At 38.1% G+C, this 21,243-nt stretch overlaps 1 protein-coding gene across 5 annotated transcripts in view; it reads right to left on the bottom strand.

Moving 5' to 3' along the window:
• Positions 1-21,243, bottom strand: part of Lrrcc1 (leucine rich repeat and coiled-coil centrosomal protein 1) — a 41,436-nt gene that overhangs the window by 19,964 nt on the left and 229 nt on the right. For 3 of the 5 annotated variants that reach the window (XM_031376353.1, XM_031376356.1, XM_031376354.1), the window contains exons 2-11: positions 19,002-19,070; positions 18,670-18,735; positions 17,834-18,001; positions 15,343-15,518; positions 15,041-15,244; positions 8,506-8,702; positions 6,761-6,908; positions 5,878-6,026; positions 1,510-1,714; positions 399-538 (exon numbers count right to left, since the gene is read on the bottom strand). In XM_031376353.1, coding sequence (XP_031232213.1) covers positions 399-538; positions 1,510-1,714; positions 5,878-6,026; positions 6,761-6,908; positions 8,506-8,702; positions 15,041-15,244; positions 15,343-15,518; positions 17,834-18,001; positions 18,670-18,735; positions 19,002-19,070 — 1,522 coding nt within the window. Of the gene's footprint in view, positions 1-398; positions 539-1,509; positions 1,715-5,877; positions 6,027-6,760; positions 6,909-8,505; positions 8,703-15,040; positions 15,245-15,342; positions 15,519-17,833; positions 18,002-18,669; positions 18,736-19,001; positions 19,218-21,243 lie in introns of all 5 variants that reach the window. The other 2 variants (XM_031376355.1, XM_031376357.1) reach the window with 2 other exon arrangements.

Genomic DNA, 21,243 nt, shown 5'->3' with positions numbered 1-21,243 from the left:
GCCCGTTTCACATTGACACTAAAGTCACATATTTGGTTTTTAGCTCCTAGCTATTTCTATAGGGCTGAATCTAATACAGACGCAAACACAGTATTTTTCAAGAGTTAATTCTGATTTTAATCTTTCTCTCACTTTACCAATTGATAGATTACCTTTAGGTGTGTCATGCATTGAAGGCACAGGGCAACATATGGGAGTTGGCTTTCTTCCTATCATGTGGATCCCAGGAACCACACACTCCAAGCTTGGGGGCTAAGCCATCGTGCCTGCCCTCCACAGGTTAATCCTGCCAGGTTTCACCAATGGTCAATCACTGGGTGAGGGAGATCGAGGAAAGAGCCAGGAACTCCCTTTTATACTTTTAAATGTTAGTATTGTCTTGATACATGTTCACTCACCAGTGTTTCTGCTCTTTCAATGCCAGAAGTTCATGAAGTTGTTGCACTTGCTGCTTTTCTTGGTGAAGAGACGTTCGCAGTAAGTTTATTTCTCGATCAGCAGCTGAGGCTTTGAGCTCCACCTCTTGAATCAGTCTCATCTGAGTGAAGTACACATGGTCAGAGCTTACACAACCATGCCCCTGCTTCTAGTTCTCATCCTTAGCCAGGCCCTAGCTTCATCTTAGTGAAGTACACATGGCCACAGCTCTTACACAGCCATGCCCCTGCTTCTAGTTTCCATTTGGTCGCTTTGTTTAAAGGCTAAGAGCAGTTTCATTAGTTTAGAAGAAAGCCACAGGGCAGGTAAACCCTGAGATCTTTCAGCTGGAGATCTTTCAGCTTTCTGAAGGAGGAAGATGGAGAACAGGAAGAGAATAAATTAAAGGAGTTATTATGTCTCAAGTGTTAGGCCTGGAGGTCAGGCAGGAGGCAGGCCGGCTGCATGGTGAGTGAGGTTAACTCTGGGGAGTGCTGAAGCTGAAAGTGTTAGGGATACATGGCATGGCCAGACTCAGGCCAGGACCTGAAAGGATGGGAAACAAAAACAGGAAAGAAAATGGGAAAGTCCTTACTCAGAAAGACTGGCCTATCTCAAAGCTTCATGGCTGCCCCAGTAACTGTCCCTCTAAATTTTAATACCAGTTCCTCTAAATGTTCATTAAATCGCATGGCCTAACAACTAAGCTGTTTTCAAACTTTACTGAATTAAGAATTGCATTGCCAACGTAGAAGCATCAATTGTCCTGCTGATTTTCATAAATTTTTGACAGGAATTCCATGTCAATAGCATGAAACTGAAAGTCTTTCAAGTACCCCACAGATCTGAAAGCTTTCTCTCAAAAACATGGACCTATCTCCCTGTAACATTTCTACTAACTCTTACAATTCTTTATATAAGTGTTGGTAGAATAAAGATGTAATCCACAGGCTGCATGATTGCGATATTAAAAATGACAGTGACTTAATTTCTGCATATAGCCTGGCATCTTTTGAGCTTACTATGGTAGTAATTAGTTTTAGGGGGAGTCATCAATCCATTCATACACATCACTGATCCACTCCAGGATACCTGTGCCTGCTGCTGCTGCGTTTTCTGCTTCTCCATTTTTTCCAGTGCCCTTTCCAGGGTTCTCAGGTGTCTGATGTGATCGTCTTGTTGATCTTGCGCTTTCATTAATTCAATAGTTAGTTTCTTAACTTCATTTTGAAGTCTGTGAACTACAATTTCAAGTTGAGCTTTGCAATGTCTCTCCTTAAAAATAGCATCCTTTAGTCTGGAGCATAAATTATATAATAATAATAATAATAATAATAATAATAATAATAATAATAATAATGTTACACATTTAAAAATAATGAAAATTGTAATCAATGTTAAGGCTTAAAACAATGATCAATATCTGAAGAATTGTCAAACTCTAATTATACTAAAAAAAAAAAAAAAAAAAAAAAAAAAAAAAAAAAACCCTACAAAGCAGTATATGCCTTTGTCCCAACCCTAAAAATAACATTTTCCTGTAAAGGAAAAACATTCATCATAAACTAAAGAAATTTATATAAACTTTTATTATTCCATAGCACCAGTTTACCCCTAGTGCATTTCAGGTTTGAGCTAGATGTGAATTTTTAAAATGCATTCAGTATAAATAAGCTATAGTCATTGTCCTCAAAGAGTTCAATGTCAAGCAGAGAAAAGTGACTTGGAATCTCTAAAGCTGTGAGATGTAAGTGTTGTATGAATAGCTGGACAGTTCTGACTTCCTCACATCTTCCCCAGACCACAGTACTCATCCAAGCTTGGTGTGTGCTAGCATATTTTGCTTGCAACTGAAAACTTAACTTCCGTAAATAAATGGGGAAAATTTACTGGTATACATAACCAAACTTAGACTGGCTGGTACTCTTCTGAGACATCGCTGAAACCAAGCACTGAATCCCATTAGGATTCTACACCACAGAGTTAGATCTCAGGAACTGGATTCAGCTTTTCCTAGTGTGTCTTTATATTTGTAATGTGGCAAGCAGTTAAGGGCAAGGCACAAACACACTTGGGTTCATATTCTTTTAAACTTTTTATTTATTATTTGCATTTGTATGTGTGTGGACACGTGTGCATGCACGGAGGCTAGAGAACGATTTTCATACACGGGTCTCTCCTTTCATTGTGGGTTCTAGAATTGAATTCAGGTTGTAAGGCTTGTGTGGCAAGTGACTTTATCCACTAAGCCATCCTGCAAGCCCTGGGTTTACGTTCTAACAGTCACAACAGGAACAATCTTTGCTTAACTCAACTTAGAAGAGCCATAAGAGGCTTAGATTAGTTCATTTTAGTTTATATGTGCACCCTCTGAGCCAGTCAATGTGACAAGTTATTATATTATTAGCTTGGGCTATCAGTTCACATCTTTTCCAAGTACAAGAAGCAGCTAAATGGTTGATATAACTCTAGTTTGTGGAAGAATCTCATGAATTAACTACTGAGCTAAAATAGTTCAATGTTTACCAACTGTAATTTCTAGGGTATATGTACACACACACACACACACACACACACACACGTGTTATATATGTATGTATCCATCAACTGCTCTACGATGATAATTTCTTCAATTCTTATTGCCTTCCCTTTTGTCTTTAATGAGAACAGTTTTCAAAATAGTCTTCCTTTATTCAGTCAATTCCAGGTTGACATGAAAAAATAATAGAGGAGGATTGTAGGTAAGTAAGACTTAAATAATTATCTAAGTTGTAAATCTTAAGCCAAGGGTACAGTTTTAGGATACAAGAGGAGATAGGTACTTTAAGAAAAACAAAATCGAGAAGATATCAATACCAACTAGCTTTGAGATAGAAGAAACAGAACAATTATTTCTAGTTTTGGTAGCAGACAGAATATTCATGGCACACCAGTTACTAAGGCAAAGAATACAGACTAAGACACAAGATGCTTCTTCCTCAGGATGGGCTAGCCTGAAAACACCTATGAGAAATATAGGAAAGTCACTTTCGGTAACTGACTAGGATCAATAAAATCCAAGGAGGTTAAAAAAATAAACATACTAAATGAGACTGACTTTTCTGACCTAACATTACTCAGAGGGTAGCATCTAGCTGTCAAAGACTTGGTATCCAGGGCAATGGATTCAAGACACACACAAGAACATCAAGAGCTGGGAGGCATTAACTCAAGATTTTATACCCAAACAAACATGGGTATGGATAGAAGAAGGGTCAGAACAACCAAGACTGACTGTTCAAGAGAGCAAGGAGCATGGGGCTATGTTCAAATTCAATCTGGTGAGCAGTTACCATATTTTTTCTAATAAACCACAGTTAATATCTATACTGTGAAATAAAGCAAAAACTATTTGCATATAGCCAAAACTAAAAGATCAAGAATGTCAAACTGGCATGGTGGTGCACACCTCTAATTCCAGATACCTGGAAGGCATCTCTTCTGAGTTCTTGGTCTGCCAGAGCTACATAGTGAGACATTGCCTGAAAAACTCAACATATCCAAACAAAAAGTATGCCAACACTAAAAGGAATTTCAATTACAATGCAAAGGGAAATACCATTTAATAAAAACAAGCTTTGCTTCATTCTGAAGAGGAATCCTGTCTTCTACAGTCTCCTTGTGATGTCTCCTGGGATCTTTATAAACCTGTCATGGAATGGGGCTAGTCTGAGGAAGTTTGAGTACTAGGCCCCTTCTTATGCCATTCTCTCATTTCCTGACCAAGATTTTCTTCTGTCCATTCCGAGACAGTGATCCCTCAAACACAAATAAAGATGGTGTCTTTCTTTCTTTCTTTCTTTCTTTCTTTCTTTCTTTCTTTCTTTCTTTCTTTCTTTCTTTATTGCTGTGAAGAGACATTATGACCAAGGCAACTCTTATAAAGGACAATATTTAATTAGGGCTGGCTTACAGTTTCAGAGTTTTAGCCCATTATCATGTCAGGAAGCATGGCAGCATACGGGCCAATATGGTGCTGAAGGAGCTTAGAGTTCTACATCTTTATCCATGGGCAGCAGCAGGAGACTGTGTGCCATCCTGGGCATAGCCTGAGCACACAAGACCTCAAGGACTGTACCTACAGTGACACGTGTCCCCTGACAAGGCCACACCTCCTAAAAGTGCCACTCCCCATGGGCCTAGCATTCGTACATGGGATATGGGGCATACCTATTCAGCCATCACAGATGGTGGCAGATGGACTCACATAAGAGCAGAATGCACCAAAATATGCAGTTCTAGTGATTTTCACAGTGAACATATTTATGTACCATGGCTTCTTTTTCTCACATCACACAGGTACAACATATAAAGGCAGGTATGGGATGCATTTTTCTGTTTTCTTTAAGTATCGGTATCATACAACCAAATGTATAAAATAAATGAGGGATCGGGCTGGAAACTGTTAACCTCAATTTAATATTCACATGAGCTCTTATAAGAGGAATTATTCACTCTATAGACACAAAATTGAACTAAAACTTCCAAGATCCTAGTTATGGGCAATACCAAGTCTGGAGACCTAGTGTTCCCTTAAAGATAAGAAAAAATGGAACCAAAAAGTATTTCCTGAAACACAGTAACTACTTGAAGAAAGGGATAATTTAACAATTAACTACAGAAATCAAACGGGAGGGGATTACTACAATGTATCTTCACACAATGGAATAAGAATATATTGGAGTGAAGAACTCCTTAGGCAAATATGAGACTGAATAGAAAAGAAAAAGGTAAGAAAAGAATGAAGGAACTTGGCCTTGTGGTATCGAGGCTAACACAGGAAATGAATATGTTAACAGAGTCTAGGATTTATACACCTTCTAGAGAAACTTGCCTATGCCAGCCCTCTTGACAAATAGGGCACTCTACAAAGCATGTTATCCCCCACCAAAGCACTAAATCTTGAAATCAAATGAAAGTCACATATGCATTTTCCTATCACTACTTTAAATCAAGGCATTCCTATTCCAAGCCCAGTAATCTTAATGCTCTGAGAGACATCTTTAGGCTCATATCTTCCCTTATTTTTTTCTTACTTTACTCTCTCATATATTATATCCAGAGCCCTGTTTATCCACCTTCCTCTCCACCCTGTGCCCCTCCTCCATCCACTCTTTTGAAAAGGGCAGGCCTCCCAGGGATAGATCAACCAAACACAGCATACCAAACTCCAGAAAGACTAGGCATCTCCCTCGTATCAAGGCTGGACAAGGCAACCCAGTAGGAGGAAACACGTCCCACAGTGACATATGCAGAGGACTTAGCTCAGCTTCAGGCAGGCTCCCTGCTTATCAGTGCAGTGACCCTCTATGAGCCCAAGTTAGTTGATTCTGTGGGTGTTCTTGGGATGTCCTTGGCTCCTCTGATCAAGGTCCTTCCCGCCCCTCTTCTGCAGGATTTAGAGTCATGTTTTTGCCTTACCTATCTGTGGTGATGAGAGCCTGGCTGTGAACATCTTTCTTCTCATCTGCTTGCTTATGCAGCTCATCAATATAATCCATAAGTTTGTTTTCCGTCTGCTCGGCTTTCCACCTCATTTCTCTCTCTTGGTCTAACTGTTGCACGAGGGACTAAAATGAAAACAGCAATGCTTCATGAACTTGGAAAAAGTCAACAAACTTCTCACTGCCCCAGTTGTTTCATTTTTTTTTTTTACAGTTACTTATTGTAAAAAGGCACAATGAGAATTACAGTAATGGACATAAAGTGCACAGAAGAGAGTAGATATTTCTAGGTACACAATCATTTCAAATGAGTGCTAGTTGGTTTAGTTGGTACTGTCATGACAATTATAGAAAGTAATTCTATTATTAGATTACATTTTTTACAGTACATAGTAGAATATAATAACCAGTATTGTAACATGTAAAATGAGGGCAAGCTAACTCATATATTCAAGCGAGTCTTAAATTTTTGAAATAATTTTAGCATCTCTGAATCCTTTTCCAAAACTTGGTTTCAGGACAACTAACATGACAGTACAAAGAATACTTCTTTGAGAAAACATATAGATTTATTTTGTTATTTTAAGAGTTCCAGCATCCCCCCCTCAAAGCAGGAACTATCAGTTTGGGAAACAGGAACTGGAATTTTCCTAATGTAATGTCATTTCAACTGATCTAGCTAATATAAAAACAGCAATATTACACAAAATCTGGAAACTGAGAAGGGTAAAATTAGCTAATTTTCATTACTCTGATAAAACTACAAACAACATTTACTGCTCATAAAAAATTAGTTAACTTTCTAGGACTTTGTACTGAAATCAAAGATTATTAAGTCTTCTTAATTTCCTAAGCCATACCCGATAAGTGCTGTCGTCCGAGAGACTTTTGTCTACTTTAATTGTGTCAGTTTTCTGCTCATCTAAGTCTCTTAAGTTATTGCAGTTTACTAAAGATGATCTTACGTATAAATCTCTAAAGTAAGGCTGTCTCATTTTACGATTACAACTGCAAAGAGTAAAAGACAGAAAATAATCAAAAATACAGTTTATGTTTTCCAATACAAACACCTGTACCCACATATCTAGTATTTAAAAAATATATTAATTAAAGGACTGGAGAGATGGCTCAATAGTAAAGCCTACTGGCTACTCTTCCAAAGAAACTGGGTTCAGTTTCCAGCACTCACATGGCAACTCATAAGCATCTGTAACCCAGTCCCAGGGGAGCTGATGCCCTCTTCTGTCACTCGCAGGCACTAAGACATGGTGCAGACATATATGCAGGTAAAACACCTATACCATACAATAAATAATTGTTTGAACAAAAAAAATGTATTAAGTAATAGTTAACTAAGAAAGTTATAAAATTCATGAATTTTTATAAGGGATGTGATTTGCTGATTCACTATTTAGAGCCTCAAGAGTTTTAAAAAAGGTAATCATTTTATATGTGTAGTGTTCGACACATTCAAGATGAAATATACTATAACTATATAATAGAGAAATTTGAAAAAATGATTTAATTACCCTATGGTGCTTAAAAGTTTAAAATTGACACAATATACCAGAGTAAACAGACTCTATCAGTAGTCAAATTCTTGGGCATATCCTAACTAAAAAGGAATGAGTGATTTTTTAAATACATGAAATTTTATACATGGATCACTAGAAGAGTTGAAATAACTAATGAGTACATTTAAAAAAGAATTATGCAGGCAAAAAGTAGATGCTACATATTCTGAGGTACATTCTTTTCTTAACAACTATCATGGTTTATACCCCAGCTATGAAAATATAGACATTAGATTGCTACATCTGCATGTCAAAAAATAATCATTTTGTCTGCCTCTGATCCTGGCTTCGTTGTACTGTTTAACGAGGTTTTGGCCTTCCACTTAGATCTGCCTACAGACAGAGTAGAAATTAGTCAAGTAAACGCAAGTTTATCAGCTTTACTTCCCACTCTATAGTGGCCTTTTGTTTGGTATTATACATTAATTTCTCAAGGAGAAAACAACCATTTATGAGTATACCATTCTCAAGCTTCTGCAGGGATTGGGTGCAGAACCACATGCAAACACCAAAGTCTCTAAATGCTGTATGTTTTACTACATAAAACGGTATAGCATTTTTATATATGACACATTTGAGTATATATTAAACTGTAGACAAATTTTAATATCCAATTATCACATCTGCCACAATACCTAATAAAGCTCATTTATTATACTTTATTATTTAAGAGATAATGTCAAGAAAAAGTTTGTGAATGTTCAATCAAAAGCAAATAATTTTAAACCTAGTAAATAGTTTATACTAGTAAAGACGTAATTCTTAGTTTGATTTTATTGGATGAGAGGCTGGTTGAATCCATGGATGCAGAAATGGAGGACATGAGGGGCCAAGAGCTGACCAAATCTGAGCTCCCACCATAAAAAGGAAAAAAATCTTTGATGTCAGTAGTAAACTGAGACGTTTATCATCATGAAACAGCAAGGAGGAAGCCAGTCACTACTAACTGACTCCTTAGGCACTACTAACTGACTCCTTAGGCACTACTAACTGTGTGCCTCATTTGGACCTACTATGACCAAAGCAAATACCTTACAAGAGCGCCATTGTTTTTATTGTGGTGCTTAATACTTTGAATAGTTCTGGCATAGTATGGGATCTTTGTTCTTCTGGAAACTTTTCTGCTGCACTCTTTTCTGTTTCCATAGTCACTCTCAGAAGTTATATCTGTGTCTCTTTTTTGTCTGAGGTCTTTCTCAGGAACATTTTCGATTAAGGAATTGTTAGTCTAGAATATAAAAAAAAAGAAAGAAAGTCTGTTAAAAGTTCTGCTCAGTATAACTAATGAAAATTTAATGCCTTCTTAAATATGAGGATACTTTAGAAGATTGAAGATTTATAAATTATGTATCTTTGAAACTGAAAACAAGAAAACCAGTTGTGGCACAGGAGAAAAAGGCGTGGGAGAAGAGCTTTTAGTAACTCAATTCTGGGAAAATGAAAAAGAAAAAAAAAACCAGTAAAAGAAAAAACTATTTAAAGATGTCAGAAGTGTAAATAAAAGGTAAGACTAGTATAGCAAAATGGCCCAGAGTGACACAGGCTTCAACCTGAGACTATCAGCTTATGATGGAGAAATTGTGACTGCCAGGTATACACGGTTAAAACTTTTGGGCTGAAAACCAGAGGCAATACAAGGCAGTTTCTAAAAGCAAATGAAATGTGAACTTCACAGACAAAATTAGAGTTTAAGTCAAATCAAATTAATAGAACACCAGCACTGTAGAACCCTAAGAGCACTCTCCGGACTCCATCTGCGCCCCAGATCTGAAGCTGTCCTACAGCCATCCCCACCCAAATCTGCACCCCAGAGCAGAGGCTGTCCTATAGCCTGCCCTGTCTACCCAAATCCCACCAGGAGAGAATTAGTCTCCCTAGGAGTGCTGACACACCTAAGATCACAGACTCACAGGCCCAAAGGAGGGACAAGCTCCAGTCAGAGACAGCAAGACTAATTAACACTAGAGGTAACCAGATGTTGATAGGTAAGCACAAGAAACTAAGCAACGGAAACCAAGGTTACCTGGCATCATCAGAACCCAGGTCACCCAACACAGCAAGTCCTGGATACCCCAACAAACGGGAAAAGCAACATTTTGATTTAAAATTACATTTCCTGATGATGATAGAGGACTTTAAGAAGGATATAAATAACTCCATTAAAAAAATACAGGAGAGCACAGGTAAACAGGTAGAAGCCCTTAAAAAGGAAAGACATATATCCCTTAAAGAATTACAGGAAAACACAACCAAACAGGTGAAGGAATGGAACAAAACCAACGAGGATCTAAAAATGGAAGTAGAAACAGTAAAGAAATCTCAAAGGGAGACAACCCTGGAGATAGAAAACCAAGAAAAGCGATCAAGTATCATAGATGCAAGCATCACCAACATAACACAAGAGATAGAAGAGAGAATCTCAGGGGCAGAAGATAGCATAGAAAACATTGACAAAACAGTAAAAGAAAATGCAAAAAGCAAAAAGCTCCTAACCAAAAACATCCAGGAAATGCAGGACACAATGAGAAGGCTAAACCTAAGGATAATAAGTATAGAAGAGAGGGAAGATTCCTAACTCAAAGGGCCAGTAAATATCTTCAACAAAATTATAGAAGAAAATATTCATCACCTAAAGAAAAAGATGCCCATGAACATACAAGAAGCCTACAGAACTCCACATAGACTGGACCAGAAAAGAAATTCCTCCCGTCACATAATAATAAAAACACCAAAGGCACAAAACAATGAAAGAATATTAAAAGCAGTAAGGGAAAAAGGTCAAGTAACATATAAAGGCAGGCCTATCAGAATTACACCAGACTTCTCACCAGAGACTAAAAAAGCCAGATGATCCTGGGCAGATGTCATACAGACCCTACAAGAACACAAATGCCAGCCCAGGCTACTATACCCAGCAAAACTCTCAATTAGATGAAGAAACCAAGATACTCCATGACAAAACCAAATTTGCACAATATCTTTCCATAAATCCAGCCTTACAAAGGATAATAGATGGAAAACACCAACACAAGGAGAGAAACTCTAGAAAAACTGAGAAAGTAATCTTCAACAAACCCAAAAGAAGATAGCCACACACATATAATTCTATCTCTAACAACAACAAAAAAATAATAACAGGAAGCAACAATCACTTTTCCTTAATACCTCTTAACATTAATGGACTCAGTTCCTCAGTAAAAAGAAATAGACGAATAGACTACATATAGAAAGAGGACCCAGCATTTTGCTGTATACAAGAAACACACTTCAGTGACAAAGGCAGACATTACCTCAGAGTAAAAGGCTGGAAAAAAAATCCAAGCAAATGGTCCCAAGAAACAAGCAGGACTAGCCATTCTAATATTGAATAAAATCAACTTTCAACCAAATGTTATCAAAAAGCATAAGGAAGGACACTTCATACTCATCAAAGGAAAAATCTACCAAGAATAACTCTCAATTCAGAACAACTATGCTCCAAATGCAAGGGCACCTACATTCATAAAAGAAACCTTACTAAAGCACATATTGCACCTCACACAATAATAATGGGAGACTTCAACACCCCTCTGTCATCAATGGACAGATCATGGAAACAGAAACTAAACAGAGACACAGTGAAACTAACAGAAGTTATGAACCAAATGGATTTAACAAATATCTATAGAACATTTCATCCTAAAATAAAAAGATATACCTTTTCAGGACCTCATGGTAGTTTCTCCAAAATTGACCATACAATCAGTCACAAAACAGGCCTCAACAGATAAAAGATTGAAATAATACAATGCATCCTATCAGATCACCAAAAATTAAGGCTGGTATTTCAATAAGAACAAAAACAACAGAAAGCCCACATACAGGGAAGCTGAACAATGCTCTACTCAATGATAATTTGGTCAAAGAAGAAATAAAGAAAGAAATTAAAGACTTTTTAGAATTTAATGAAAATGAAGGCACAACATATTCAACCTTATGGGACACAGTGAAAGCAGTGCTAAGAGAAAGACTTAGGTCTGAGTGCCTCCAAAAAGAAGCTGGAGAGAGCATACTTGACAGCACACCTGAAATCTCTAGAACAAAAGGAAGCAAATACACCCAAGGGGAGTAGAAGGCAGGAAAATAATCAAACTCAGGGTTGAAATCAACCAAGTAGAAACAAAAAGAACTATACAATGAATCACCAAAACCAGGAACTGGTTCTTTGAGAAAATCAATAAGATAAATGAACGCCTAACCAGAGGGCAGAGAGACAGTATCTAAATTAACAAAATCAGAAATAAAAGGGGAAACACAACAACAGAAACCGAGGATATCCAAAAAAATCATCAGATCCAACTACACACACGTATATTCAACAAAAATGGAAAATCAGTATGAAATGGACAATTTTCTAGACAGATACCAGGTACCAAAGTTAAATCAGGATCAGATAAGCCATTTAAACACTCCTACAACCCCTAAAAAATAGAAGCACTCATTAAAAGTCTCCCAACACCAAAAAGCCCAGGACCAGATGGGTTTAATGCAGAATTCTATCAGACCTTCAAAGAAGACCTAATACCAATATTCTTCAAACTATAAGGAGCACTACCCAATTTGATCTATGAAGCCACAGTTATGCTGATACCAAAGCCACACAAAAATGCAACAGAGAAAAAGAACTTCAGACCAATTTTCCTTATGAATATCAATGCAAAAATACTCAATAAAATTCTCACAAACCAAATCCAAGAATACAACAAAATGATTATTCACTACAATGAAGTAGGCTTTAATCCCAGGGATACAGGGATGGTTCAATATACAGAAATCCATCAACATAATCCACTCCATAAACAAACTCAAAAAACAAAAAAAACCACTTGATCATGGCATTAGAAACTGAGAAAGCATTTGACAAAATTCAACATCCCTTCCTGATAAAAGTCTTCGAAAGATCAGGAATTCAAGACCCATACCTAAACATAGTAAAATACAGCAAACCAGTAGCCAACATCAAACTAAATGGGGAGAAACTTGAAGCAATCCCACTAAAATCAGGGACTAGACAAGGCTGCCCACTCTCTCCCTACATATTCTATATAGTACTAGAAGTCTTAGCCAGTGCAATTAAACAAAAGGTCGAAAGAATACAAATTGAAAAGAAAGTAGTCAAAATATCACTATCTGCAGATGATATGATAGTATATTTAAGTGACCCCAATAATTCCACCAGAGAGCTCCTAAACCTGATAAACAACTTCAGCAAAGTGGCTGGATATAAAATTAACTCAAACAAATCAGTGGCCTTCCTCTACTCAAAGGATAAACAGGCTGAGGAATAAATTATGGTAATGACACCCTTCACAATAGTCACAAATAATATAATACCTTGGTGTGACTCTAACCAATCAAGTGAAAGATCTGTATGACAAGAATTTCAAGTCTCTGAAGAAAGAAATCGAAGATCTCAGAAGATGGAATGATCTCCCATGCTCATGGATTGGCAGGATTAATATAGTAAAATTGGCCATCTTGCTGAAAGCAATTTACAGATTCAATGCAATCCCTGTCAATACTCCAACTCCATTCTTCATAGAGTTAGAAAGAGAAACCTGCAAATTCATTTGGAATAACAAAAAAACTAGGATAGTGAAAACTATTCTCAACAATAAAAACCTTCCAGGGCAATCACCATCCTTGATCTCAAGCTGTACTACAAAGCAACAGTGATAAAAACTGCATTGTATTGGTATAGTGATAGGCAGGTAGATCAATGGAACAGAGTTGAAAACACATAAATGAACTCACACATCTATGGTCATTTGGTCTGACAAAGGAGGTAAAACCATTCAGTGGAAAAAAAGAAAAAGACAGCATTTTCAACAAATGGTGCTGGTTCAACTGGAGGCCAGCATGCAGAAGAATGCAATCCTTATCTCCTCGCACAAAGCTCAAGCCCAAGTGGATCAAGGATCTCCACATAAAAACAAATACACTGAAACTAACAGAAAAGAAAGTGGGAAGGAGCCTTGAACACATGGGTACAGGAGAAATTTTCTTGAAAAGAACACCAATAGCTTATGCTCTAAGATCAATAATCAACAAATGGGACCTCATAAAATTGCAAAGCTTCTATGAGGCAAAGGGCACTGTCAATAGGACAAAATGGCAACCAACAGATTGGGAAAATATCTTTACCAATCCTACATCTGATAGAGGGCTAATATCCAATATATACAAAGAAATCAAGAAGTTAGACTCCAGAAAACCAAATAACCCTATTAAAAATGGGGTATAGGGCTAAACAAAAAATTCTCAACTGAGGAGTATTGAATGGCTCCACAATAATGCTCACCATCTTTAGTCATCAAAACAACCTGAGATTCCACCTCACACCAGTCAGATTGGCTAAGATCAAAAACTCAGGTGACAGCAGATGCTGGCAAGAGTGTGAAGAAAAAGGAACACTCTTCCATAGTTGGTAGGAATGCCAGCTGGTACAACCACCCTGGAAATCAGTCTGGTGGTTACTCAGAAAATTAGACATAGTACGACCTGAGAACCCAGCTATACCACTCCTGTGCATATACCCAAAAGATCCTCCAACATATAACAAGGACACACGCTCCACTATATTCATAGCAGCTTTATTTATAGTAGCCAGAAGCTGGAAACGACCCAGATGGCCTTCAACAGAGGAATGGATACAGAAAATGTGGTACATTTACACAATGGAGTACTACTTAGCTATTAAAAACAATGAGTTCATGAAATTCTTAGGCAAAGGGATGCAATTAGAAAATATCATGCTTAATTAGGTAACCAGTCACAAAAGAATGCACATGGTACACATTCACTGGTAGGTGGATATTAGACCAAAAGCTCAGAATACCTGAGATAAAATTCATAGACCACATGAAGCTCAAGAAGTATAGATGCTTTACTCCTTCTTAGAAGGGAGATCAAAATACTAAAGGGAGGAAATATGGAAACAAAGTGTGGAGCAGAGACTGAAGGAAAGGCCATGTAGAGACTGCCCTACCTTAAGATCCATCCACAGACACCAAACCCAGATGCTATTGTGGGTGCCAAGAAGTGCATGCTGACAGGAATCTGCTATCACTGTCTCTGAGAGGCTCTACCAGAGCCTGACAAATACAGAGGCAGATGCTAGCAACCAACCATTGGACTGAGCACATGGTCCCCAATGGAGGAGTTAGAGAAAGGACTGAAAGAGCTGAAAGGCTTTGGAACCCATAGAAAGAACAACATCAACCAACCAGACCCCTCAGAGCTCCCAGGGACTAAACCACCAACCAAAGAGTATACATGGAAAGACCCATGGCTCCAGCTGCTTATGTAGCAGATGATGGATGGCCCTGTTGGACATCAATGGTAGGAGAGGTCCTTGGTCCTGCGAAGGCTTGATGCCCCAATATAGGGGAATCAAGGTGTGCAAGGTGTGGAGGATCACCCACATAGAAGTAGGGAGAGGGAGTACGGGATAGGGCATTTCTGGAGGGGAAACCTGGAAAGGGGATAACATCTGAATTTTTCTTCAATAAAATAAAAATAAATTACTTCATTGAGAAGCTGTAGGATTTGATCATCTAATTTCTGAAGTTTCACCTCATTCTGAAAATCACTAGCATGATTACTTTTTTCTGGTTCAGAAGATGGACACACAGATAAAAGTGAGGCCAAAACATTTTCTTCTGGTGTACTTGTAAATTCCTTCAAAGAAGGCAACGCGTCCATTGGTGGTGGTGACATATTATCAATGACCTATGACACAAAAACAAACCAAAGTTCTTTAAAACTCTTATTCTGATATATTAACTCTTGACGCCTATCATTTCTTAGAAAAAACACCAATACTTTACCTCATCTTCACTTATATTCAGGGGGGAATCAGAAGAAACTAAGTTATCCAAAAGACCTTCTAAGCATTGTAGGTGTGATGAGTTCATTTCTTCCAAACTTACTGGCTCACCAAATATATTCTTGCAATCTAAGATCCTCAGTTGTGGTAATGTCTGGAGAATGATTGCTCGGTACCCTTGAAAACAAAGAGTTCAAAATCAAAGCATAAACACTGTAACAGATTATGTCTAAAACCAACCAAGCTACTAGGTATATTGTCTGAATGGGAGTAAACATTACAAACTCAGCTCCTTCAACATGCAGTCAGTAAATAGAGAAGAGGTAAGGCAGTCTCGCCCCATCCCAGGCACCATTCCTGATAGTCAGACCACTGAACCATATGGTGTGAAAGATTACCTCAAGATTATAAATGCATTCTACTCTGAGAAGGAAGATAAATGGGACTTTTGCTTAGTTTAATATGACCATCATAAAATGAATCAAAATTGTAATTAGAGTGGCAGAATTCCCCATAGTGAGACATTAATGAAATATCTCATATTTTCTTCTTAATTACACCTCACTAATATTAGGATATACAATATATCATGTATTGAAGAAAAATATATTCACTTCTCTTCAGAACACTTAAACGAGAAATCTGTCAAATTGACATTACATTGGTACCCAACCAATGACCTAGATTCTCTGGAAGAGCAGCCAGTGCTCTTAACCATCATGCCATCTCTCTAACCCCTCAACCAATTCCTTCCTTTTTATATGTGTGTAGATCAAGGGACAACTTGTAGGAGTCTTTTCTTTTACATGGGGGGGGGGGGGTCACAGGAACTGAACTCAGGTCATCAGGCTTGGTGGCAATCTATGCCATCTCACTAACCACTCAAGTAACTTCAATACTAAATATTTCTCAAAAGGATCAATTAAGTGGCTGGAAAAACCCCAAAAGAGAGAGTTCAGGGCTAGAACTTTTTTTAAGCTTTATTTTATACATTTGGGTGTTGCTTCTATATGTATGTGCCACATGCATGCTTGGTGATGGTAAAGTAAAAAGGGGGCATTAGGTCACGTGGAGCTGCAGTTATGTATAGTTATGAGGCACAACATGGCTGCTGGGAAGGTAACCTGTAAGTTTAAACTTTCATAAGACACATTTACTAATAATATAATGAATTCATATGGCATAAAACTCAAAAGCTACCAAACAGTGCTTCCCCAATATTCACATTCCCTCTTTTAAGTCCTATCATCAGGAGTTTCTGTGCAATCTTCTAGATGTCGTATATATTAATATATAGGTATACTATATTTAAATATATATGTAATATAAAGGGTGGTGCTACTTTTTACATAAATAATGCTTGCTTTTGATTATCTTAGTATAGCTGGGGATAAAGGCCCATTAGTGGATAGAAATATTCTACATCCTCTTTTTATGGTGACATAATATTACAATACTAGAATATAACTGTGCTGGTTTGAATAAAAATAAAATCCCTATGAACTACCATAGGTTCATTAAGAGGTTCATTGGCATGATTAAGAGGTGAGGTCTTCTTGGGGTGGGTGTGGCTTTGGGGAAGAAGTGTGTCACTCCAAAGCTGGGCTTTGAGGTTTCAAACGCTCAAGCTCTACCCTGGGTGGCTCACAGTCCCTTCCTGCTGCCTATGGGTCCAGATGTAGAACTCTCAGCTCCTTCTCCAGCACCATGCCTGCCTGCATGCCACCATTCTTTCTGCCATGAGTATAATGGCATAAACCTCTGAACTGTAAGCCAGCCCCAATTAAAGGTATTCCCTTCATCCTGGGCTACATTAAGAGAAAGGAAAACAAGGAAATGTTGCCATGGTCATGGTGTCTCTTCACAGCAGTAAAACCCCAACTAACACAAAACCACAGTCATAAAAATTTGAAATATTCACCATCAAATATATAAACTATCGGAATAACACCACCAACCTATGCACCCTGCTGGGAATGCAGCCTGCTTGGTAGAGTGTTTGCCTAGGTGCGTGACACCTTAGGTTCAATTCCCATGGTACTTTGGGTTCAATTCACAGGACCATTTAACTGGGCAGAGGTGCGTGACTATAATTCAAAGCAGTCAAGAAGAGGAGGAGGTTCACGCTTACCCTGTACTACACATCAAATCTGAAGCCAGCCTAGGCTATAAGAGATACTGTCTCAGGGAAAAAAGAAAGAAAGAAGAGAGAGAGAGAGAGAGAGAGAGAGAAAGAGAGAGAGAAAGAGAGAAAGAGAGAGAAAAGCAAGCAACCAAGCAGGAGAGAATCCTATATACTTTAAACATAGAAGCAATTTAGTTTCCTTCCAATAAATTCTTTGTAACTATGTTTTCCTACACACACACACACACACACACACACACACACACACACACACACACGTAAGAGTAAAATGAAGGGGTCATAACTTCAGGAAATAAATGTTTTCACATTTAAGTATCAGTAATATATTTAATTAGCCGTTCCATACCTGGTATAAGGCAGATAGGATTACCTTCTCCATCTTTCTCTAAAATAAGATTGGTCAGGAAATGCAATCCTACTGTACACTGGAGTAAGTGATGGATGCTATCTATATAATTACTATGTAGGTCAATATATCTAAGTTTATATTTTAGTCCGTGAAGGGGCATCAACCCTGCAACAGGAAAAAAAAATGTTTTAAGGCAAAGAAACAGCATATGAGGATAATTAGTAAAACTTTGTTACGTCTAACAAGTAATTATAAAAGCTGTAAATCAGTTATATCACCTTAGTAAAACACAGGGATTAATTTCAAAATCTTCTTAGACATGTAGAGCACATGCAAAACTGATCTTAAGTTTTAAGATACAATAACAGATGGAATCATTCATATCTACATTGTGTAATGTAGTAGTCACTCGTTGCTTTTATATCTAAATTAACATTTAATTAAATATCCAGTACCACTGTCAGATTTCAAGTCAATAGACACACATACCAGGAGCCACACATGAGAAGGCACCAAAGTTTCCGTCCCACCTGACATTCTACTGGAGCTGCCCCTTTCTTTGTGAGTCTAGTGCGGAATCATTGGAGATTAGGCAGAAGCTCCCTAGAGTAGGCATTCTTCACGTTAGCTTTTCCTGCTCCTGATCACACTTGTCTTCATTTCTAGGTTTCACTCAGGTACTATGTTGGCAGCAACAAAAGTTTGAATGGAAGTACATCGCTCAGATAAAACGTTTGGTCAAAACCCCCTTCTTTGAAGTTTTCCAATAGTGCGGTAAATCCTCACAGCCCGCAGAGTGTCAGCATTATACAAGTATAAGCAGACGTACTTACCACTAAGATCAGTTATTTGATTATAAGACAGATTCAGTCTTGTCAGATTAACCAGTGCTTCAAGTCCTAAATGGGGGGGAAAGGAACATAGCCTTTATAAGGTCTAAAGAAACAGCATTGTTTCACATTGATAATGAAATCAACTGCCATTTTTTGAGTTATTTACCTATTTAAAAGGACAGTTTAATGGGAAAAAAATTGCATAGGTAGTTCTAGCGTCCATTTTCAAATGTTTATGATTCTATTAATTCCATCCATTGAAAGAAAATACACACATAATTTTATATTTCATTTTTTTTCTAACAAAACACCGCATGTAACTGTTTACAAACCTTCCACTCTTCTGATCAAATTGCAGGACAAGTTTAAAGTGCATAGCTTTGTCAGTGTGTTCAGGCCTTCAATTTGACTTATTTGATTAGATGACAGATCTAAATGGCGTAGGTTCCAAAGGTGATCAATGGATGAGATCTTGGCGATGTTATTACAATGCAAATTGATGGCATGAAGTGATGAATCTAAAGATAACTCTGATATACTATAAAAGAAGATGTTGTAAAAACATATTTAAAAAGCATAACCAAACAGTTACAATTAATTAAGTAGAATGACTATAATGAATATTTGCTCTACTCACTTTAGAAAAAACAATCTGTCGCAGGCCCCCTTCCTTTCCTACCTAACTTGTACCCTTTTTGGTTGGATTGTTTTCATAACCAAGACCAACATGTGCTGCCCAAATGTCCTTGGATGTGCAGCCGTCTACTAGAATATGGTAGACTTATCAAGGGGAACATGCATAGAGAAAACTGACCTTCTTCTGGTAGCTAAAAATGAGCAACTGCAACCTTTAAAGCTATTTTTTTAATTTTCAAACTTTTTTTAAAAAGATTTATTTATTAATATATCTAAGTACACTGTTGCTGTCTTCAGACACACCAGAAGAGGGCGTCAGATCTCATTATGGATGGTTGTGAGCCACCATGTGCTTGCTGGGATTTGAACTCATGACCTTCGGAAGGGCAGTCAGTGCTCTCCAGCCCAATTTTAAAAATTTAAGCAGTTGGTGTATAATTATGACAATTAAAGAGACCAAGATTGACCTGACATTATTTTCTTTACTGTCGATGATAGCTAGTTAGTCCAGAATGTAGTTTCTAAAAACAAAACAAAACAAAACAAAACAACCAAATTATGGCTCTTCCTGGTGGAAAACCTCTCTACCTGCAAGCTGGAACGCATTTTCTCTGACAAAAATCATCTCTTTACTCCCTCAATCACCACTTCTAAGTAGAACTTGTAGAGTAGAATCTTATTTTCACGGAACTACAGTGCACTGCTCAGAGGTGCTAAAAGGAGTTTGGACCAGGACAAACAATGTCGAGGGCATCTGTGCTAGATTTTTGTGCTAGGTAGTAAATAAAGCTGCAGGAAACCTATTAACTGGCATCAAGGAAACATTTGCAAACCTCAAAACACCAATTTCTATAGGTGCCTTAAGTATTTGCCGATTATCTAGCGTCTATCATTTACAGAATTATTTAGGGACAGATTTTGTGCTCTTACTATATGTTCTTAATAGCAATCTGTTTTCTAACATACCAGAAATCAATACTGTTGAATTTAATTGCTCACTAGTTGCACTGCAAATCGTACAATGTACCTAAAATACAAATTCTCAGATTCACTGCTTATTAGAAAAAAAACGACCTTGCATAATTACTGTGGTGATTAGTAACAACACCTATAACATTCACACAGACTTCATCCTCAAAGTGGTAACCATTATTAAATATAAGGTAAGCATTCTTTTGGAGAAACCTCTTCGTTGGCAGCCCCCTTAGATCAGGACTGAGAGTAAGCTGTTTTCACGATATTATAAATACCACGGCTCGGGTGGAGTAGAGCAGGCACCTCAACAAAGACAGACTATTGTAACGGAAATGCCTGGATCTCAGAAAAAAATAGCTAGCTGTCCAGTGAAAAATCAAGAAAGGGTCTAGCTTGAACTGGTAAACTGGGCTCACAGAGTATGGAACATCCAGGGGGCCAGAAAACAAAACAAAACAAAAGAAAAACAAAAACAGTGAACGGTCTGGGCAACATAAAACAGGGTCAGTAAGAGTTACATCTGGTATCTTCAACAAGTATATGGATATGTTTCTGACTGCGTCTTATGCAAAAGAACTTAAAACAAACAAACAAACGGATGAGAACTGAAGCAGGGAATAGAGAAGGCTGGTTGTGCTGCTGGCCCGGGATGCAAGCCCTAGCTAGGGCCACTTCTCAGGCTCAGGGAAGGATGATGAGGAAGAGCAACAGCTAGCGGGGGAGCGAAAGTGGAGCCGAGGAGGGGAAGGAGGAAGCCTGGGCTCGGCAGGCAGGCAGGCGGGTCAGAAAGAACCGCAGGTTGCGCTGGATGGGGAAGGGGTAGAGCAAGGAACCCCAGGATCTGCCGAGAGGATACGGAAGAACCCGGGCTCAGCGGAGGGAGCCTGGAGGAAGCCAGGGCAGTGCTAGGAGGAGCAAGAGGAGCCCCGGACAGTGCAGGGGTGCTGGGAGGACGGAGAGGAG

The sequence above is a fragment of the Mastomys coucha genome, unplaced genomic scaffold, assembly GCF_008632895.1.
Source record: "Mastomys coucha isolate ucsf_1 unplaced genomic scaffold, UCSF_Mcou_1 pScaffold17, whole genome shotgun sequence".
Taxonomy (NCBI): Eukaryota; Metazoa; Chordata; class Mammalia; order Rodentia; family Muridae; genus Mastomys; species Mastomys coucha.
Note: the sequence above shows the minus strand (reverse complement) of the source record. Positions and strands in the feature narration are given on the sequence as shown.